This window comes from Pan paniscus, chromosome 1 (genome assembly GCF_029289425.2).
Source record: "Pan paniscus chromosome 1, NHGRI_mPanPan1-v2.0_pri, whole genome shotgun sequence".
NCBI classification, from domain to species: Eukaryota; Metazoa; Chordata; class Mammalia; order Primates; family Hominidae; genus Pan; species Pan paniscus.
In genome coordinates, this window is record NC_073249.2 from 93631635 (window position 1) to 93654491 (window position 22857).

Here is a 22857-nt window from a genome sequence, read left to right on the forward strand (position 1 = left end):
TGTCCGCGACCGGAAAAATACGCGCAAGCCAAAGCTCGGGGGCTCAATAAAAACTTTTAATTACATTTCTGAGACTTCGTACAGTGCAACAGTGAATATTCACTGTTAATTTTCACAAGAGTCCATTTCATCAAACGTTCAGAGAGTCTGCCTTTTCATTCCCTTGTTCTTCAGTGCTCCAATCAGGTTTCCAGTCTCCCAGAGGTTTCTTTTAGTTTTGATTACCGACCAAAACTCCAGTTTAGGGAGAATGGAAGTCCACCGTCCCATCCCCACCAAAACATATTTCAGTCAAACCCAATCCCAGTCCCTAAAGAATTAGGAAAGTATGGGCCAAGGGTCCCTTTAATTATACACACATCACCCTTAAAACTGCGTGTGTGTACGAGAAATAAAGAAAAACACAAGAGGGGCTGTAAAACACTGCACAAGACAACAAAACAGAAGGAAAGTCTTGGGGGAGAAACACTAAGACGCGAGCGGCAGGATCCTACCTCCTGTCCGTGACACTCCCCATTGACACCTTCCCCACTGTGCCATGGCAGGGAAGGACTAAAGTCGAGTCTCTAGGGTCTCTAGAGGTCTTGCTAGGATGAGCTTAAAGAGATGGGGTGAGGGTGGGGGGAACTGCTTCCATTATATTTGTGGTTCTCAGGGTTAAGCAGTGAGGAGGGGCAGGAAGATTCAGAATGATCGGTGGGTCCAACCCTTTGGATGTGAACATTCCTGGATAGAAACTGGAGGACTCTCTTGACAAAGTGCAGGAAGGGATAAACAAAAATAAGATCAAGTGAAATGGGAAAACCCTCAAAGAGATCAAGATGGGCAGTGGTGGTGGTGAAGGTAGAGAAGCGGTTTTCAGAACCTGTTCTGGCCAAGGTGGAAGAATGTGCGGCAGCCATGAAGAAATATCAAGGCTTCAGGTAGCTAGCACCTTTCAAATTGGCACCATGGCCTTTCCCAGGGGGTGGGACCAATAGGGTTTGGAGGATCATCCAGGTCACACGTCTCAGGTAGAAATGCAGGGTTTGACATGCCTTCTCTATTTGCTGCACCTCTCTACCTGCAACACAGGCTTGGGGAGAGTAGCGGTAGGGAGGAAGGAGCACTCCTCTCCTAGCTCCTGAGGAGAGCATCAGATAATCTTGGCAGTATCAGGCTGGTAAATGCAGTGGTCCTGGTATTGGGTGACTTTCTGAACTGCTCTTTATGTTCTTCCAGCATTCCTCCACAGCGTACCATGACTGGGATGACTACGCATCCAGTGATGTGGATCTTAGAGATCACCATAGTGAGACAACACTTGTTGCCGTAAGTCTGAGTGATTGGGGTATTTATGTGTATGTCATGGCTGCCTGGGGCAGAGAATCTCCCCACTGCCCTCTCCTAGGTTTGGCTCTGCTGGCCTGGGTAATGTGCTGGGGAACACACGCCCACTTGTTGCCTTCTAGATCAACTACTTTCTCAACCTGACTTCTCAAGGTAGTGCTCCAAGTCCAGTGCACCCAAGACAGCCTGATCCACTTAGAACTGTGCCCACCACGGGAGTCCTCTGGGCCAGGGGATGCCCCAGCTTAGACTCTCCTAGGGCTCCTGAGACTGAAGGGACAGGGAACTGGATTGTGGAAAAAGCTACATTACATTTTTCTACCTGTCTTAGGAAGGGGGTGAGCTCTGACAGCAGGATTGGCGCTTTAGCAGGACTAATAGCCTGGTTCACAGATGTTAAAACACACACACACACACACACACACACACACACACACACACACACAAAACAAAAGTATCAACATTTCTCCCCAACCTAATAACCCCTCCAAAGAGAGGACGAGTGCTCTGGAGAACCAGAGATTTTTTGCTGCTCCTGCTCCCTGTGCAAATAAGTACCTGGCACCTTAGCCCCAAATGCAGGGAAAAGCAGAGTCATCTAGTGGGCAGCTCGGTCCCAAAATAAAAATAAGCAAGGCTAAGAGATGAAGGGAGAGAGGGTTGATAGCAGCTGCTTGGAGTCTGGGCTGAAAGCCCAAGAGGAAGAACCAGTGGTAGTAAGCAAGCTCTATGTACAGCTCTTCTCAGGGTCTCAGGGACACAGATGGAAGGGGAAGCCAGAAGAAGGGCTGGCAGGGTGGGGGGTGGGGTCTTTAGGCCAGTATCGAATACAGGGACTGAGTGAGGGAGCCCAGCTCAGAAGAGAATTTTAAATAGTGGGGGCAAGGGATCCAGGCGTGGAGCCTCTTCAGCAAGAGCAGTTCAAAGTCTCTATCCCTATCCCAGATAGGCCACTTGGCCCAGGGCAGGGCTGGGTGTGTGGTGGGAGCATCTGGAGAGGGTGCTGTCCTCTCCACTCTGCCCCTGACCCACGGTAGTGTGGAAAACAGCAGGCTTCTCTCCCCACCACTGGTTACCAGTGTCTCGAGTCCACCAGCTCAGGTCGGAGGCTGAGTTTCTTGAGGCTCTCATAGCCCACCACAATGACAATGGTGGAAGGTGTGGCTGAGATGATTCTGGCCGAGAGGCCCTTCATGAGGCCCCAAGGCCCTTCTTCTGCCATCAGCTGTCTGAAGGTCAGGATGATGGAGTTCTTGCCCTCAACCTGGAAAAGTCAACACAGTGGAGGGCCATTGTCTGTAGTCAGAGCCCCTCTGCTCAATCTCCCTCTGCCTTAGGCTAAAGTGGGGAGAACCAGACTCCGACGTCGGAAGGTGTGGATTCTGCTTGTGAGGGATGGTACAGCACAGTGATTTAGTATGAGCCCTGGTGCCTGACTGCCTGAGTTTGAATTCTGCTCCCCAACCTACTAACAACATAACCTTGGGTAATTTACTTAACTCTTTGTGCCCCAATTTCCTCAAATATAAAACAGTGATAATAGTACCTGCACCACGAGGTTGTTATGAGCAAGAAAAAAAATAATATTCATAAATACTAACAAGAGTGGTGGCAGATAGTTAAGTGTACAATAAATGTTAGCTATCATTGATATCATGAGATAATCTATGTAGCTATGAGTCTTCGGACTAGATGCTGCTCTCTGGTCTCAGGGAGGCTGGGTTAAATCCTCTCTGAGACCCTCTGCAGCTCTGCCAGTCTGATTTTGATTCTGATCATTTCAATCCCTTGAAGCCCCAGAGCTGGAACCTTCCTCTCCATCTCTGCCATCTCTCACACACCCCATGAACAAATACAGGCATCTTCCCTATCACACTGAAAGCCTGGCCAAGCAGAAATCACTTCTCTCTTCTTTCTCAACAGTCCCACACCCTCCCCAACCCCTAAACTACACCTTTAGAAACCACTCCTCAGCCCCTCGGCCAATACAGGACAGACTCACTCCTTGTTCATACCTCCCCTTATATGATATGACCTTCACAAGGTATCCCAGCCATGGCTAAGAACATCCCCCGCTTCCGCCCTACCTCCTTCAGCACCCTCCTCCGCACTCCCTTCTTCCTCTCCAATACTCTCTCATGTGACCGTCTCTGCTTCCCTAACCCTTCCACTTTTTCCACAGCCATGTCAAGGACTTTTTCACCTATGCCTCTGGGTCTTTCCAGCCTGGAAGCTCCTCAAAGTAGAGAACTGTCCTTTCCCTTGGATCTCCTCCTAGAACGCCCAGAACAAGGCTCAGGAAAGAATGAGGACTGACCCTGTGCACTTTATTATTTGCAAATAACCAGATGCCAGTGTATTCATTTTCAAATGAGGGGGCATTCTTTCCTAGGAACAAAAATACCTATATTTGTTACTTATCTGCTTCCCAACATCCTGGTACTAGGGAAGCTGATTTTATCTCCAACCTGTTAAGGTTATCTTCCTTCCCTCCTCCCCTCACCATAACCCAGTGACTTCATTCTCTTGTACAACTTTGATTCTCCACCTCAAATCAGACATAAAACTTTATATGGCAACACCTACTATTTGCATATTACATATCATCATTCAGATTCTATTTCCCTGGTCTAGGTGCTGTGTAACTGTCTTTAAGCTGACTGAAGACAACCATTACTATGGGCTTTGTCAGGGTTTTGCTGCATCCACACCATAAAATCTGTGAAACCTATTTAAGTCACTCTCATAATCCACAGAGAACTTATGGCCTACTGGAAAAACCAGACAGACTTATGAATTAACTGAAATCGATATTTCTTATAACCACAAACCTGCAAGGTAAAGGAAAGAGTCGTTGATAGGCTATGCTAATAGGCTATGGAATAGGACTCCAGTAAAGGCTGGAAGAAACCAGTAAGATTTCCTGGAGGCATGGGCATGTGATGGAGGAGAGGTATGCAAGGTAGCAGACAGAGTGAGAAGCATTCCAGGTACTTTAAGTGCTGGGCGGGCTTCTTTTATTTATTTATTTTTTTTGAGACAAAGTCTCACTCTGTCACCCAGGCTGGAGTGCAGTGGCGTGATCTCGGCTCAATGCAACCTACACCTCTGGGTTCGAGTGATTCTCCTGCCTCAGCCTCCCGAGTAGCTGGGACTACAGGCGCATGCCAACACACTCAGCTAATTTTTTATTTTTAGTAGAGACAGGGTTTCACCATGTTGGCCAGGCTGGACTCGAACTCCTGGGCTCAGGTGATCTGCCCGCTTCGGCCTCCCAAAATGTTGGGATTACAGGCGTGAGCCACTGTGCCTGGCTGTGGGCTGGCTTCTGCAGATGCTAAGCACACAGAAGGGGCTTAGATGTTCAGGAGAAGACTGACTGGACTAGAGGGCCAGGACACAAAGAGGTCAGGGCAACACTGGAGGGCTTGAAGGTCATGCTTCTAATGGCTTCTCCAGGAGGAGGGTGAGGGAAGTGGTCAGTCTTACCTGCACACGGGTTCGTATGACATCCATGGGATTGGTGAGGATGGAGGCAGTGGCTGCAGCCAGGGGCCCCGAGACAGCTTGAAAGACAATGTGAGGGCACTCCTTAGGACACAGGTAGGAGAGCTGCTCTGGAATCCAGGGAAAGACAATGGCTAAAGACACAAAGCACCACCGGTCTGCCCTCACTGTGCTTGCTGCTTCTACCAGGTGGCTTTCCCAACCCAGACAAACCCTCCACCCTTCGCCACCTAAGTCCTATCTTTTATTTTCTCTGCTTCCTTCAAAAAACTATTAAGTCGGGAGAATTCCTGTTTAGATTTAACTAATAGTCACATGTTGACTGATGATAGTAGTGTTGGTTTAACTTGTAATTAAGGTGTTAAGAGTTTAAAGTATGTTCTCGGGTGGCGGCGCCGCAGCCATGGAGGGAGGCGGCGGCGGCGGCGGCGGCTCTGGTGGCTGCGCTGGGAGGCGGCGGTGAGAGGCTCGCACGCCTCCAGCCCGGCCCCGGCCCCCCGGGACGGAGAGCCGAGCAGCCCCGGCTCTGGGCTACGGACTATGGGCGAATAGCTCTGACCACCCGGCGAAGCATGCCGCCTGCCTTGGCCTCCCAAAGTGCCGAGATTGCAGCCTCTGCCCGGCCGCCACCCCGTCTGGGAAGTGAGGAGCGTCTCTGCCTGGCTGCCCATCATCTGGGACGTGAGGAGCCCCTCTGCCTGGCTACCCAGTCTGGAAAGTGAGGAGCATCTCTGCCTGGCCGCCATCCCATCTAGGAAGTGAGGAGCGCCTCTTCCCGGCCACCATCCCATCTAGGAAGTGAGGAGCGTCTCTGCCCAGCCGCCCATCGTCTGAGATGTGGGGAGCGCCTCTGCCCCGCCACCCCGTCTGGGAAGTGAGGAGCGCCTCTACCCGGCCGCGACCCCGTCTGGGAGGTGAGGAGCGTCTCTGCCCAGCCGCCCCGTCTGAGAAGTGAGGAGACCCTCCGCCTGGCAACCACCCCATATGAGAAGTGAGGAGCCCCTCCGCCCGGCAGCCACCCCGCCTGGGAAGTGAGGAGCGTCTCTGCCCGGCAGCCACCCCATCCAGGAGGGAGGTGGGGGTCAGCCCCCACCAGGCCAGCCGCCCCGTCCGGGAGGGAGGTGGGAGGGTCAGCCCCCCGCCCGGCCAGCCGCCCCGTCCGGGAGGGAGGTGGGGGGGGTCAGCCCCCCGCCCGGCCAGCCGCCCCGTCCGGGAGGGAGGTGGGGGGGGTCAGCCCCCCGCCTGGCCAGCCGCCCCGTCTGGGAGGGAGGTGGGGGGGGTCAGCCCCCTGCCCGGCCAGCCGCCCCGTCTGGGAGGTGAGGGGCGCCTCTGCCTGGCCGCCCCTACTGGGAAGTGAGGAGCCCCTCTGCCCAGCCAGCCGCCCCGTCCGGGAAGGAGGTGGGGGGGGTCAGCCCCCCGCCCGGCCAGCCACCCCGTCCGGGAGGGAGGTGGGGGGGGTCAGCCCCCTGCCTGGCCAGCCGCCCCATCCGGGAGGGAGGTGGGGGAGTCAGCCCCCTGCCCGGCCAGTTGCCCCGTCCGGGAGGGAGGTGGGGGGGTCAGCCCCCCGCCAGGCCAGCCGCCCCGACCGGGAGGGAGGTGGGGGGGGGTCAGCCCCCCGCCCGGCCAGCCGCCCCGTCCGGGAGGTGAGGGGCGCCTCTGCCCGGCCGCCCCTACTGGGAAGTGAGGAGCCCCTCTGCCCGGCCAGCCGCCCCATCCGGGAGGGAGGTGGGGGGGTCAGCCCCCTGTCCGGCCAGCCACCCCGTCCGGGAGGTGAGGGGCGCCTCTGCCCGGCCACCCCTACTGGGAAGTGAGGAGCCCCTCTGCCCGGCCAGCCGCCCCATCCGGGAAGGAGGTTGGGGGGTCAGCCCCCCGCCAGGCCAACCGCCCCGACCAGGAGGGAGGTGGGGGGGTCAGCCCCCCGCCCGGCCAGCCGCCCCGTCCGGGAGGTGAGGGGCGCCTCTGCCCGGCCGCCCCTACTGGGAAGTGAGGAGCCCCTCTGCCCGGCCAGCCGCCCGGTCCGGGAAGGAGGTGGGGGGGTCAGCCCCCCGCCCGGCCAGCTGCCCCATCCGGGAGGGAGGTTGGGGGGTCAGCCCCCCGCCTGGCCAGCCGCCCTGTCCGGGAAGGAGGTGGGGGGGTCAGCCCCCCGCCCGGCCAGCCGCCCCGTCCGGGAGGTGAGGGGCGCCTCTGCCCGGCCGCCCCTACTGGGAAGTGAGGAGCCCCTCTGCCTGGCCAGCCGCCCCGTCTGGGAGGGAGGTGGGGGGGTCAGCCCCCCGCCCGGCCAGCCGCCCGGTCTGGGAGATGAGGGGCGCCTCTGCCCGGCCGCCCCTACTGGGAGGTGAGGAGCCCCTCTGCCCGGCCACCGCCCCGTCTGGGAGGTGTACCCGGCAGCTCATTGGGAATGGGCCATGATGACAATGGCGGTTTTGTGGAATAGAAGCGGGGGAAAGGCGGGGAAGGGATTGAGAGATCGGATGGTTGCCATGTCTGTGTAGAGGGAGGTAGACACGGGAGACTTTTCATTTTGTTCTGTACTAGGAAAAATTCTTCTGCCTTGTGATCCTGTTGATCGGTGACCTTACCCCCAACTCTGTGCTCTCTGAAACATGTGCTGTGTCCACTCAGGGTTAAATGGATTAAGGGTGGTGCAAGATGTGCTTTGTTAAACAGATGCTTGAAGGCAGCATGCTTGTTAAGAGTCATCACCACTCCCTAATCTCGAGTACCCAGGGACACAAACACTGCTGAAGGCCGCAGGGTCCTCTGCATAGGAAAACCAGAGACCTTTGTTCACTTGTTTATCTGCTGACCCTCCCTCCACTGTTGTCCTATGACCCTGCCAAATCCCCCTCTGTGAGAAACACCCAAGAATGATCAATAAAAATAAATAAATTAAAAAAAAAAAAAAAACTATTAAGTCTCAGGCCCTTTCCAGGAGTCATCTTGGTGATATCACCCATTTATTTTGATTGATTTTTTTTCTTTTGAGACAGGGTCTCTCTGTGTCACATAGGTTGGAGTGCAATGGCATGATCATGGCTCACTGCAGCCTCAATCTCCTGGGCTCAAGCAATCCTCCCACCTCAGCATCCCCAGTAGTTGGGTCTATAGGCTTGTGCTACCATGCCTAGCTAATTTTTTAAAAAATGTTTTGTAGTGCCGGGCGCGGCGGCTCACGCCTGTAATCCCAGCACTTTGGGAGGCCAAGGCGGGCAGATCATGAGGTCAGGAGATCAAGACCATCCTGGCTAACATGGTGAAACCCCGTCTCTACTAAAAATACAAAGAAAATTAGCTGGGCATGGTGGCAGGCGCCTGTAGTCCCAGCTACTCAGGAGGCTGAGGCAGGAGAATGGCATGAACCTGGGAGGCGGAGTTTGCAGTGAGCCAAGATCGCGCCACTGCACTCCAGCCTGAGCGACAGAGCAAGACTCTGTCTCAAAAAAAAAAAAAAAAAAAGTTTTGTATAGAGAGTCTCACTATGTTGCGCAGGCTGGTCTTGAACTCCTGGACTCAAGCAATTCTCCCACCTCAGCCTCCCAAAGTGTTGGAATTACAGGTGGGAGCCACTGGACCTGGCCAACATCATCCATTTAAACAGGACAAGATTCCTTGGAGAGGGAGATTTCAAAATTTGCTTGCTGACTCCTTTCATCTGATGGGCAGAAAATCCTTCCTGATGTAAAAGCCTTATGCCTCTTGCCCTGTTCCTCCCAACTCATAGGCTAGAAAAGCACACACTAAATATTTGCTTCTATATGCATTGAGTAACTCTGGTAGGATACATTAAAAACCAGTGACATGGCCAGACAGTGGTGGCTCAAGCCTGTAATCCTAGCACTTTGGGAGGCCAAGATGGGTGGATCACCTGAGCCCAGGAGTTTGCAACCAGACTGGACAACATGGTGAAACCCCTCCTCTACCAAAAATATAAAAATTAGCCGGGCATGGTGGTGCGGGCCTGTAGTCCCAGCAACTTGGAAGGCTGAGGTGGGAGGATCACCTGAGTCCTGGAAGTAGAGGCTGCAGTGAGCCATGATCATGCCACTGTACTGCAGCCTGGGCATCAGAGTAAGACCCTGTCTCAAAGAAAAATTAAAGCTGGATGTGGTGGCTCACGCCTGTAATCCCAGCACTTTGGGAGGCAGAGGTGGGCAGATCACCTGAGGTCAGGAATTTGAGACTAGCCTGACCAACATGGTGAAACCCCGTCTCTACCAAAAATACAAAAATTAACCGGACGTGGTGGTGCACACCTGTAATCCCAGCTATTCGGGAGGCTGAGGCAGGAGAATCACTTGAACCTGGGAGGCAGAGGCTGCATGAGCTGAGATCTCGTCACTGCACTCCAGCCTAGGCGACAGAGCAAGACTCCATCTCAAAAAAAAAAAAAAAAAAAAAAAATTAAAAATGAAATAAAAGCTAGTGACACTGACTGTCTTTACAGAAGGGAACCAGGTGGGTAAGGAGCCTTTTCGTTGCATACTACATACCCTTTCTTAACTTTTGAATTTTGAAACATGTGCATGTTTTAAAAAATAAAAACAATATTAAAATAGAAAGTCACATCTTACAATAAGCACTTTTCTCCAGCCTATATCAAGAAAGAAAATTCATCTTTCAAAATGCTAATGAAGATAGAATGGTACCCAGGTTAACCCATCCCAGTACCACTGAGAAGTCTACCTGCAATTGAATTTTCTTTTTACTCTCTCTGAAGGTGAAAGACAACATGTTCATTCGTTTATTCAACAAAGATTTATTGAGTGACTACCATGAGCTGGTCATCCTGGATCCTGAGGATTTAACAGTAAATAAAAGAGCCTCAAATTCCTGTGCTTAGGAAATTTATATTCTAGTGTGAAGAGATAATAAACAAATAAAAAGCAAAATACACAGCTATGTCAGCAGGTATGTGCTATAGATAAAAATAAAGCAGGAAAGGGAGATAGGGAGGCCAACAGTGGAAGGGAAGGGGTTGCCATTTTATTTTTTATTTTCTGAGACCTCTCAGGGATAAAGGATGAAAGCCCATTCCAAGAAGGTGAAGTCTGAGCAAAGACCTGAAGGAGACAGTGCAAGCCACATGGATCTGTAGACAGAGCTTTCAAGGCAAGGGATAACATCCTATGCAAGGGCCCTGAGGACAAGCATACAGCAAGTGTTCGAGGGGCAGCCAAGCCCAGCACCCTGGAACAGTATGAGTAAGGGAAGGAACAGCATATGAGATCCAAGAGGTAAGTCACTTAGGGTTTTCTCTTCTATAGTTCAGTTATCATACCTTTTAAGAATTTTTTCCTCGGCCAGGCGCGGTGGCTCACGCCTGTAATCCCAGCACTCTGGGAGGCAGAGGCGGGCGATCACCTGAGGTCGGGAGTTCAAGACCAGTCTGACCAACATGGAAAAACCCCGTCTCTACTAAAAATACAAAATTAGCCAGGTGTGATGGCGCATGCCTATAATCCCAGCTACTCGGGAGGCTGAGGCAGGAGAATCGCTTGAACCCGGGAGGTGGAGGTTGCGGTGAGCCAAGATCACACCATTGCATTCCAGCCTGGGCAACAAGAGCGAAACTCCATCTCAAAAAAAAAAAATTTTTTTTCCTCATGCTCCTAGTTTTAGTAGTTTGTGGCCAGGGAGAAGTAGGGAGGTGGAGGCTGGCAGGGCAGAAGTGAGAGCTTCCAAGTCTCAGCTGGGATGGCAGAATTCCCTAAACCTCACCAGAACCACCTCTCCCCCAGTTCTTATATACTCTCTTCCCCAGAATCAGCATACAAACAGAAACAAAGTGAACTGGTGGCTCAGCCTCACTGGTATCCTGTTTCTCCCAAGAAAAAGGCATTTTGCAATCATTAAACTGTAGCATCTGGACCGGGCATGGTGGCTCACACTTTTCGAAGGCTGAGGCAGGTGGATCACCTGAGGTCAGGAGTTCAAGACCAGCCTGGCCAACATGGTGAAACCCCATCTCTACTAAAAATACAAAAAATTTGCCGGGTGTGGCAGCAGGCGCCTGTAATCCCAGCTACTCAGTAGGCTGAGGCAGGAGATTTGCTTGAACCTGGGAGGTGAAGGTTGCAGTGAGCCAAGATCATGCCATTGCACTCCAGCCTGGGCAACAACAGTGAAACTCCGTTTGAAACAAACAAAAAAACCAACTGTAGCATGTGGACTGGCGCTGCCTGCCTCCTTGGGCCTGTCTATTCTGGCCTCCAGGCCTGTAAGCTACAACAGGATCCAGATTCCAATTTTAATCATGCACATATGCCATTTTCCTGGGGCTTGGGGAGAAGATGAAACACAAAAGCAAGAAAGTGGTAGAAATAACTCCATGTCAGACAGGGCACGGTGGCTCATGCCTGTAATCCCAGCACTTTGGGAGGCCGAGGCAGGTGGATCACCTGAGGTTGGGAGTTTGAGACCAGTCTGGCCAACATGGAGAAACCCCATCTCTACTAAAAAAACAAAATTAGCCGGGCGTGGTGGCTCATGCCTGTAATCCCAGCTACTCGGGAGGCTGAGGCAGGAGAATCGCTTGAACCTGGGAGGTGGAGGTTGCAGTGAGCCGGGATCATGCCATTGTACTCCAGTTTGGGCAACAAGAGCAAAACTCCATCTCAAAAAAAAAAAAAAGAAGAAGGGCCAGGCGCGGTGGCTCATGCCTGTAATCCCTGCACTTCAGGAGGCCGAGGCGGGCGGATCACGAGGTCAGGAGATCAAGACCATCTTGGTTAACACGGTGAAACCCCGTCTCTACTAAAAATACAAAAAACTTAGCTGGGCATGGTGGCATGTACCTGTAGTCCCAGCTACTCGGGAGGCTGAGGCAGGAAAACGGCGTGAACCCAGGAGGCAGGGCTTGCAGTGAGCCGAGATCGCGCCACTGCACTCCAGCCTAGGCAACAGAGTGAGACTCTGTCTCAAAAAAAAAAAAAAAAAAAAAGGAAAGAGAATGAAAGAAGGAAGGAAGGGAGGGAGGGAGGGAGGGACTCCACATCTTTCATTTTTCTCCATTAGTCATTCAAGAAACATTTAAGAATCTCTTATCTACCAGGCAAAAGATGAACTCAGGCTGACTTGGTTTAAGTCCCACTTGGCTAAGACTGGCTTGACTCTGGACAAGTATTTAATGATATAAATGAGTATTTACTTAATAATAGATGCCAGGCACCATGATAAGTACCAGACATAGAACAGAGACATGGACAGGGAGATGCCTTCATGGAATTTATATTCTAACTAAGGAGCTGGGAGTTGGGGGTAAAATAACTGCAAATTATGACAAGTACTAAGAAGGAAACAAGGTGCTGAAATATAAAACAGAAAGAGCCCTCTTTCCAATAGAATAAAGTCCTTTTCACAAAGGTGACATGTAAGCTGAAGCCTGAAGCATGAGAAGGAGCCAACCACATAAAGAACAGGGGAAAGGGTGTCCGGGCAGAGAAGAGTATCTGCAAAGGCCTTGAGGCAAGAACAGAGCCTGATGTATACCAGGAACTGAGGGAAGAGCAGTGAGGAAGAGCAGAGTGGCACAAGGTGGGGCTGGAAAAGCAGACAGGAGTCAGATCAATAGAGATGTATAGACCATGGAAAGGAAAACTGATTTTATTCTAGATGCCGGTAAGGAACCACTGGCAGATTTTAAGCAAAAAGGAGTAGCAAGAACCAGTCTATTAATTCAAAAAATATTTACTGAGCAATTAAGTTTCACCAGACCCTGAGCTAGGTGTTGGGAGGTACAATAGTGAACAGAAACGGACATGATCCCTGTTCTTATAGACCACTTACATCGCAGGGTTATTGTGAGATTGGAATTATGAGATATACAAGCCCTCACACAGAGCCCTGGCACACATGGGCATTCAATAAATGTTAGTTTCCTCCCCCTTCCAAGAACCTTTCCACGTAGCAGAAGAGATAGGGCACACACAAATCACATCAAGGCAAATGTATAACTGCCTTAAGAAAGATTCAATGTCATGGGGATGAAAAAGGGGAAAGATCACTTCTGGGTTTAAGGGTTACATGGAGAGGAAGGAAGAGGAGGCAATAAGGAGCACTTAAGGTAAGTCATGATTGCGCCAGGGGTAAGCAAACCTGGGAGGCATCTAGGTAGAAGGGTGGCAGGAACAAAACACAGTGATAGGAGAGGTGATGTATGGTTGAGGAATTGTGCACTACCTGCCCAGGCTACAGCACAGACTGCCTATACCTAGGGGAGAAGCAAGAGATTTCACTGTGAAGGGAGGCTGAAGCCAGGCTGAAGAGTTTGGATTTTATTCAGTAAGCAGTGGAAGCCACTGAACATGACAACGCGAGTTGAAAAGGTCAGTCCATTAGAGATGTATGTGATGGACGGGAAGGAAGAGAACTCAGGAGGGAACAGCTAGAAAGCTGATGCAGCAGTCTGGGAGGAAGGTAACAGAGGCATGGTTTCCAGGGAAGGCAGCAGGAATGAAGAGAAAGTTGGGAGAGAAATTCTAGAGTTACCAGGACTAGACATGGGGACAAGAAAGAAGGAGTGGTCAAGCACAATCCCCAAGACTTCAGTCTCAGTGAACTGAAGAATAACAAGGCCACTGACTGATGAAAGTAAGTCAGAAAAAGTCAGAAAAGAGAGCCAGCTTGGGATGAAGACTAGTTAATTGAAGAAAGTTTTAGACATAAGTTGATGCATGTAGATGGAGAAGTCCTATAGTCAGAATGTCTGTCCAGAACTCTCGACAGGCTAGTCTGAGAATGGAAGTAGAGATGATGGACACGTCAGAAAAATGCAGCTCTAATTGTAAATGCAGTCAAGTGAGGAGAGAAGGCTAAAGACAGACTCCAGAGAAAATGCTCACATTTCCTGGGAAGCTTTTTTAACATTAAAGGGTCAGGGTAGAGTCCAGGAACCTGACTTTTAACAAATACCCCAGAGGAAACATTGTGCTAAATAGAAGTAATAGAGCTAGCAAAAAAAGAAGAAGAAAGAAGAAAAAGAAGGAAGAAGAAAGAAAAAAGGAAGAAGAAACGAAGAAGAAGAAGAGGAGGAGGAAGAAGGAAGAAGAAGAAAGCAGAAAGAAGAAGAAGAAGAAAGAAGCAATAATCAGAAAAACAAAAGAAGCACCAGGAAAGTACAGAGCCACAGAAACAAAATCACTACAGGTTAAGAAGGCATCAAAATTTTGGTCAGAAGTTTCCAATGGGGTGGGACAGAATGCCCACTACCAAGGGTTGGGAGCCAACAGCAGGGATTAGGGAGGCTGCAAACATAGGCTGCCCTAACGGGAATTTCATGGTTACTCAAAGCTGTGGGTGGATGTCCCAGGGTAGCAGGCACACTCAAGTCCTGCTCTTCAACAATGCACCCTGCCCTTTGAGAAGGCAATCTGGCAGTATGTTTATGGAAGCCCTCAAAAATGTTATCTTTGACTCAGTAACCCCATTTCTAGGAAATAGGAAATACTTAAAAAGTAAAATGTCTTATGAACAAAGATACATTACAGGAGTGGAGAGGTTCAAGGTTATATCACACCTTGAATTTAAAATGCTGAGGGGCTGGTGTCTCACTCCTGTAATCCCAGCACTTTGGGAGGCCGAGGCGGGCAGATCACGAGGTCAGGAGCTCAAGACCAGCCTGACCAACATGGTGAAACCCCATCTCTACTAAAAATACAAAAGTTAGCCAGCCATGGTGGCAAACGCCTATAGTCCCAGCTACTCGGGAGGCTGAAGCACAAGAATCGCTTGAACCCGGGAGGTGGGGGTTGCAGTGAGCCAAGATCTCACCACTGCACTCCAGCCTAGGTGACAGAGTGAGACTCCATCTCAAAAAAAAAAAAAAAAAAAAAATGCTGAGGAAAACATCCAAGTCAAAAGCTCACTATTACCCATCAGATTCATCTTCAAATCCTAAACATCCCATGGCTTTTGTCCTCCCCCACGTTCCAGTGACTCCAAAGCACACAGAGCGTATGCTGCACACTGTTCTAGTCTTTTTACCTGTCTGCTTCCCTCACTACATTAGAAGCTCCTTGAAAGTATAAAAACCATGTTTTATGCATCTTTAAATCCTCCTGGATTCAAACATTTGCTGAGTGAATGACCCATTCCCCCATTAAATCTCACCTCCACTCTAACATGCACAAAGCAACAGTATCTCAGCCCCATTAGAAATCCCACCTTCCTCCCCCACTGTCCTGGCCCCTGCTTACCTGCATAGAAGTGATAGAAGGGCCACCAGACAGCACTGTTTGGGATATAGGTAAGCAGTGAAGCCACATAGCCTCGATAGAAGCCGCGAAGTCCATCAGCCTGCAGGATCTGCCTGATGATGTCCTTGGTTTGGCCAAAGGCAACTACCCCTTGTCCCTCTGGGTTCCCCCGCACCTGAAAGCGGCCCATTTTCTCACCCTTGCGTTGCATCATCAGGTGCTGGGAGACTACATCAATGGGCACTGTGATGCTCTGGGCCACAAGGGAGGCTGAGCCACCAGCCACCAGTGATTTGACTGTGTTACTCTGGCTGTAGTCAGCTACAAACTTCCGGGTGAGCTCATAAGTGGTGACGTAACACTGGCCAGAGATGAGGGTGAAGGTATTGACCAGGAACCCTCGGTAGAGGCCAGTGATACCATCTGCTCGCAGGATCTTGATGAAGGCATCGAAGGTCCCATGGTAGAGGCTCTTCCCCTTCTGAACTTGCAACCGGGTGCGGATGAGGGTGAATGGGTAGACACTGACACGGATCATCATTGTCATTGCCACACCAAACACGTAGAACTTCTTCTTGTCCAGGTGTTCCCACTCGATGATCTGGATGTTGCGTTTGTCCTCCATGGTGCCTGAAGACCTGGGATTTGAGCAGCATGGAGGGATGTGAAGAAGGAGGGTGGAGCTTTGTGCTTTCCCCTTCTGGCTGGGCTCTGAAGGCCCATTCTCAGCCCTCATCTCCTGGACACTCACCTGCCCAAAGCTTGGACTCCACCCAATCTGGCTCTGTCAATCCCCACTTGAGTCTTCTTTCATAGATCCCCTTCTCGGTCCTTGGCCAGGCCTTCCTTACTCAGTTTCCCTCCTCCAGAAATTGTCCCTCACTTCAATGATTCCCCTGGCTCCATGGCCTCCTCAGCTCCCTACCCCAGCTTACAGGATCTTCTATCCGGACTCTCTGCCTCTGTCTGGGCCCTGGTATCACTACTCTGGCCAGGAATCATTCTTTTTGTCCGGCTCACCCAAGCAGAGCTCAGGATGCTATGGACAAACCAACTACCTGGCAGGATGCAGGGCCTTTAAGCAGGTGAATGGGACATCACTAAGTGACATTTGGGAGGCTCCTGAAGGCTGAACGGGACTGTTCCCGTTTTGATGCTCCTGGGCCTACTGAGGAGGCATCACCTATGGCCTTGCACCCTCAGCAGGGTGCCTCTGATCGCCACCTACGAACTGACTCATTTTGTTTCTGGTTTCCTGTGCTGGCCTCTCAGAGCTCCCCTGACCCACAGTCACTACATTTATGATACTTTCTCCCGTCTGCATTGGAAGAAAGTATAGAGGAGAGGGCAAGTGGGGCTTTCACACCACAGGGCACCCCCCTCAACCTCCCCTTCCTCCAGCAAAAGGAGTTAGAAAGTCAGGAACAGGCCAAAGGGCAGAGTCCTCTTCAGTTATTAGATAACTCGCTCTGAGAAAAACAGAAAAGAACCACCTGAGAGATAAGTAGTTTCCCTGGAGAGTCTGGGAAACTACAGAGTACAGAACATGTTGGACCCCATGCTTTCAACTCTAAGCATATAAACCACAACCTCAGTCTTAGATAATGAAGGGGGAGAAGTGACAGAGGAGATAGACTCTGACTTCAAGAAACCGTCTGTTCAAGGATACACAGTATCGCTCTGGGGAATGGATACAAGATACAGAGGAAAAGGCTGGACACAGTGGCTCACGCCTATAATCCCAACACTTTGGGAGGCCAAGGTGGGAGGATCACCTGAGCCCAAGAGCTCAAGGTCAGCCTAGGCAACATAGGGAGACTCCGTCTCTACAATATATAAAAATAAGTTAGCCAGGCATGGTGGCATGCACCTGTGGTCCCAGCTACTTGGGTGGCTGAGGTGGGAGGATCACCTGAGCCCGGAAGGTTGGGGCTGCAGTGAGCCATGGTCACACCACTGCACTCCAGCCTAGGAGACAGTGAGACTCCATCTCAAAAAAAAAAAGATACGGAGGGAAGGAAACCAGAGTATGTTGATGCACATGTAGCCCTCATGTTAAGTGTATCCAATGCCTAGAATTTCAAACAAAACTAACAAGCTTACTAATTTCAAAATTGTATAAAATCAGGAGCTTCACATTTAGGAAATGTCAAATCAGAGGACATCATTTATTAGACATACTTAGTGGTAATATGATGTGCTCCAGTGTATCCCACCGCTGTTCTGTAAGATACTAGAAATTTTCAGCCAGAAAGGGAGACTGGGAAGATAAATTCCAGGAAATGAGAAGCAGGGGCTCCCCAGACTTTAAGAGAAATCCCAGAGAAAGGAGGTAGCCACATCACAGGGACAACTCTAGGGGGCTGAAACATTCTACACTAGCAGTTCCAGTAGCAAACCTCATGCCAAGCATCTAATCAGAGAACATCCTCAACCACCTTCCCCAGCCAAAGGTCCCAACTCAGGCTTCAGGTAGCTTTTATTCCCTGAGAACTGCCTTTTGATTACCATGGAAGCAAGGGCAGCTTTTCAGGATTCCCTGAGCTGGACCGTATAACTTTCGTTAAAATAGGGACTACCTGCAGTGCAAACTGAGTACTTGAGAGCTGAGGGGAAACCTTAGCTTCAAGGTAAGGATTGAGGGAGGTGCATATAACCCGCACAGGATTCCTACAGGACAAAGCAGTTTTTTTTTTCAGACGGAGTCTCGCTCTGTCGCCCAGGCTGGAGTGCAGTGGCGCAATCTCCGCCCACTGCAAGCTCCACCTCCCGGGTTCATGCCATTCTCCTGCCTCAGCCTCCCAAGTAGCTGGGACTACAGGCGCCTGCCACCACGCCCGGCTAATTTTTTTAATTTTAGTAGAGACAGGGTTTCACCATGTTAGCCAGGATGGTCTCGATCTCCTGACCTCGTGATCCACCCGCCTTGGCTTCCCAAAGTGCTAGGATTACAGGCATGAGCCACCGTGCCCGGCCGGGACAAAGCAGTTTGAATGAAGGATAATCCATGTAGATAGTGAAAGAGAGAGAACAATGGCTTGGAAATGAGAAGACAGAAGTCAACTGGATTGGCAAGATTGGAAAATCTAGGCTGTGGAAAATGAGCTAGAGGCAAAGTTCTGCCGTCAAGAGAACCCCAGAACAATGATATGCCACTTGCTGTAGGCAAAGGTGGCCCTCCTCCCCAGCCTCAGCCTGGGGGACCCACTAAGCCCTGTGGGGCAATATTCTCCTTTGAGCTCTTCAAAAGGTGGTCACTGTCTCTTCTGCCCCAGAGTGGCTGCCATCTAGGGTCGCAAGATCATATTTCCAACACCAGTGAGAAGTGAGAAGATACAGAGAAACACCAGGATTGACTACTACCTCATGTAATCCTTACAGTTTAACTTGTGTACAGTTAGACACTTCTGATAAATGAGGAAATGGAGGGTCAGGTAGGTTAAAAGTAACAGGCCCAAGGTCACACAGCTGGTCAATGGAAGAGGCAGATATGAGCCAAGATTTCTCCTCTACTCCACCATGCCTTCTACCTTATGGGATTTGAAGAATTCTCACACAAATCACTGTTTAAAGCCAAGTCATTCCCACCTCTGGAAGGCAGAATTAATGCCCTTATGGCTGCAGGTCACTCAACAGTTAAGCATAAGCTCCTGGCCATGCAGATGCCCAGAGACTTCTTGCAGCTCTGTTCCAGAGAAACCAAGAGCTGCCTCTGCTTTCCTAGTGTGTCTGTGGACTGACCAAGCTTAATGGCTGGCAGTCACATTGTCAACACAGACAAATACAGCAGGGCTCAAGCAGGAGGGCCTCCTGCCAGGCACATGCAAAATGCATGCTCTGCAGGGCAGAGGGTCAGAGCAGCTAAAAGACAGAGCAACCAGGGATTCTGTTCCAGGACCTGGTTTCATGGCACCTTCTCAATTTATCAAGCTGAAACACCAAGTATCAGCATCTCCTGATGAGAAATCCTAAGACAGGATCTGATTTCCCACCTTGTCTCCATCTCTCACATATGCCAATCTATTTTAAACTCCCACAAGGAAGTGGGGACTTTCCGAGGCAGGTAACCCCTACCCAAGGGTCATGCCTTAGAGGGATAAGCCACTACAACAGAAGAGAGGGCACTGCACCCACTCCCTTTACCCCTTCAAAAGGGGCAGGCTGCTCCTAAAAGGTAGGATCTCAACCTGCTCTGTTACATAACTTCCAAACTTCCTGCGGAAATATCAATCCCATTCTTCTTGTTTTACCCTCTGAAAAAATCCTCTTTGCAGATACCTGTATGCAAAGTTCCTCCAGCCTTCCCTTCTCCCAACTTAGTCAGCCCAACTTCTTTAGGGCTCTTTCTCAGACCCTCATGTGCATGGCTCCAATTCCGGATTTTCTTCCACTTTTTAACACTGCTCAGGCACAAATGTTGACGTGCTTCCTCAAGGGACCTAACAGGTGACGCAGAATTAGTGAGCACTTTGTCCTGAAGTAATCAAGTGAAATGTTAGAGGCAGAGCTCTCACTACTGACCCTACCAATGGAAAGGGACAAATAGGCCCAGGGGCATATGCCTCCTCTCCACCTCTACTCTCCTTGTACCAGAAAATTCACATGGGACTGACTATTCACTAGGTTCTGGGATAAGATTCTGGCTCGAGAGAAGGTAGTGTCACCTAGAAGGCAAGGTCATACAACGGAAAGAACACCAGCAATCAGGAGATCCATGTTGAGTTTCACTTCCATTACTCAGTAGTGTAAGACTGGAACCAAGTCACTTCACTGAAATTCAGTTTCCTTGTCTGTTGAATCGGGCTAATAAAGCCTATCAATGCTGTATATGATATGCAACCCCCAGACTATCCGTTGTTCCCAGCGAATGCCGTCCGCTGGTCGCATCTTCCTCCATCTCCACTCGGCTCCCGGTACTGCCGGAACCGGAAATTTGGACTCTGTTATTACCGCCCCCTGCGGGGGACGGAGGATGAGCTGTCAGCGATTCCACCAATGGCATTTGAGCCTTTGAGCCTCCCAGGAGCGAGGATGGGCTGACCTTCCGAGAACTGAGGTGAGGCCGGGCCTATAATCCCAACACTTTGGGAGGCCAAGGCGGGCGGACCACGAGGTCAGGAGATCGAGACCATCCTGGCTAACACGGTGAAACCCCGTCTCTACTAAAAATACAAAAAATTAGCTGGGCGTGGTGGTGGGCGCCTGTAGTCCCAGCTAACCGGAAGGCTGAGGCAGGAGAATGGTGTGAACCCGGAAGGCGGAGCTTGCAGTGAGCCGAGATTGCGCCACTGCCCTCCAGCCTGGGCAACAGAGCGAGACTCTGTCTCAAAAAAAAAAAAAAAAAAAAAAAAAAATAGAGCTGTAGTACAACTCATGTGAGTTAAGAATTGTGAAGGCATTTTGTTAACAGCAAAGCATTATCATTACAGAAAGTTCTACTGGACAGTGATGCTCTAAGTCCTTGCCACCCAAGGTGGTCCACAGACTGGCATCATGGACATCACGTGGGAGCCTGTTAGAAATACAGAATTTCAGGGTGCACCCTAGACCTGCTGAATAAGAACCAAACTTTTATAATAATCAGATCTTTTCAAATCAAATCATCTTCTACAACTCCTGACAAGACACCCATGGGTCCCCATTTCTCAGCTGGAAACAGGGAATAGAGACCAACATCCTCCATTCCTTCTGTTCTCCCTATTGCATCTGCATCCTGGGAGCTATCTACCACATGAACGTGAATATATGTACATGCTTGCCCACCTGTCCTACTGAATATACATTTCCCTAGGGGAATGCCTGGGGATGCCTCCGAACCCTCCTTCGAGATCATCTCCTCCCTACCTTGGACATGGTGAGATTCCCACCCAGCTTTCCTTTGGTCTTCCATAGGTACCCACGTGATCCCTCATCACAGACACCACATGACAATCCTCTCAAGATACTCCGTGGGACACCCCCTTTATGCAGCCTCTGTCCTGGCCCCCGCACACCCAACTCTGGGTCTTCGAACATGCCCCTTGCCGTGCTTCTTCGCTGTCAGCGAATCTCACGCTCCTCTGCCAGGAAGAGACGCCTCACCGCAGTTGTCCTTCATTCCCAAAACTGCATGGTACCGCAGCCTGGCACCCCAGGCATCCTTTGCCTCCCTGACAAGTGCAGATCCTCAGAGACCTTAGTTGTCAGGGACCTCAAGCCGGCGGCTTCTTACCTTCTCAGACTCCGGCGGCTCCACCGCGTCTGAGGCGAACTCCAAGCCCGGACCTCTAGGCCGCAGCCCCCAGTCTATCCGTCGTTCCCAGCGAATGCCGTCTGCCGGTCGCATCTTCCTCCATCTCGACTGGGCTACCGGTACTGCCGGAACCGGAAATTAGGACTCTGTCATTACCGCCCCCTGCAGGGGGCGGAGGATGAGCTGTCGGGGATTCTGCCAATGGCGTTTGAGCCTTTGAGCCTCCCAGGAGCGAGGATGTGCCGCACTTCCGAGAACTGACGGCCTCCTGGTAGCCATCTTGGATTTGGGCAGTAGCCACGCCTTCTTTACCTTCGTTATGCCCTCAGCGTTAAGGCGCCTGCGTGTTCTGGTTGGGCTCTTTCTAATTGGCGGAAATTGAATCACCAGACGCTTATTGAAGATCCAGTTGTAAATGGGGTCACCTTGTGTTTGGGAGTGTTGGAACCTTTATATTCAAATCAAGGCCGGGCACGGTGGCTCACGCCTGTAATCTCAGAATTCTGGGACGCCGAGTCGGACGGATCACCTGAAGTCAGAAGTTCGAGACCAGCCTGGCCGCCTTGGCGAAACCCCGTCTCCGCTAAAAATACGAAATAAATTAGCCGGGAGTAATGGCGCGCGCCTGTAATCCCAGCTAGCCGGGTGGCTGAGGCACGAGAATCGCTTGAACCCGGAGGTTGTAGTGAGCCGAGATCGTGCCACTGGACGGCGACAGAGCGAGACTGTCTCAAAAAGAAAAAAAAAAGAACAAATCTAATGTGTGATTTTTGTATAACTTTTTCTTCTTTCCTCTTTTTTGTTTTTTAGAGTCAAAATACTACTCTATCGCCCAGGCTGTAGTGCAGTGGCAAGATCATAGCTCATTGTAACCTGAACTCCTGGGCTCAAGCGATGCTGCGGACTCAGTCTCCCGAAGCGGTGGGATGACAGGCGTGAGCCACTGCGCTTGCCACATTTCTCATTATTTATAGAGCCAAAATAGTAGAGGACAACATGCAGCAGGAATCACTGAGGATACATAGCCAATTTTGAAGTTTGGGAACTCAAAAAACTGCAGGAATGGGGGACAACCTGAAGGTGGAGAAAAATGACATTAAGGTGGAGAAAAATGACAGGGTTAGTGGGTTTTCTCCTCGTGTGCGGAGACGAGAGAGTGTAGAAATAAAGACACAAGACAAAGAGATAAAAGAAAAGACCGCTGGGCCCGGGGGACCACTACCACCAAGACGCGGAGACCGGTAGTGGCCCCGAATGCCAGGCTGCGCTGATATTTATTGGATACGAGACAAAGGGGCAGGATAAGGAGTGTGAGCCATCTCCAATGATAGGTAAGGCCACATGGGTCACGTGTCCACTGGACAGGGGGCCCTTTCCTGCCTGGCAGCCGAGGCAGAGAGAGAGAGAGGAGAAAGAGAGAAACAGTTTACACTATTATTTCTGCTTATCAGAGATTTTTAGTACTTTCGCTAATTTGCTACTGCTAACTAAAAGGCAGAGCCAGGTGTACAAGATGGAACATCAAGGCAGACTAGGAGCGTGACCACTGAAGCACAGCATCACAGGGAGACGGTTAGGCCTCCGGATAACCGCGGG

At 50.7% G+C, this 22857-nt stretch overlaps 1 protein-coding gene across 3 annotated transcripts; it reads right to left on the reverse strand.

The window, feature by feature from the left end:
• Positions 1-35: 35 nt before the first annotated feature.
• SLC25A44 (solute carrier family 25 member 44) lies at positions 36-21575 on the reverse strand. Of its 3 annotated transcripts, none has more exons than XM_003821070.5 (4): positions 21241-21575; positions 15030-15667; positions 4819-4946; positions 36-2593 (listed from the first exon to the last, which is right to left on the reverse strand). In XM_003821070.5, exons 2-4 carry the CDS (start codon positions 15652-15654, stop codon positions 2402-2404), a joined length of 945 nt encoding a protein of 314 aa, XP_003821118.1. In that variant the 5' UTR covers positions 15655-15667; positions 21241-21575; the 3' UTR covers positions 36-2401. The 3 variants fall into 3 exon arrangements, with proteins under 3 accessions (XP_003821118.1, XP_034793353.1, XP_054969154.1); XM_034937462.3 differs by having other exon boundaries at positions 4819-4970; positions 21241-21544; XM_055113179.2 differs by having other exon boundaries at positions 4819-4895; positions 21241-21522.
• Positions 21576-22857: the final 1282 nt, after the last annotated feature.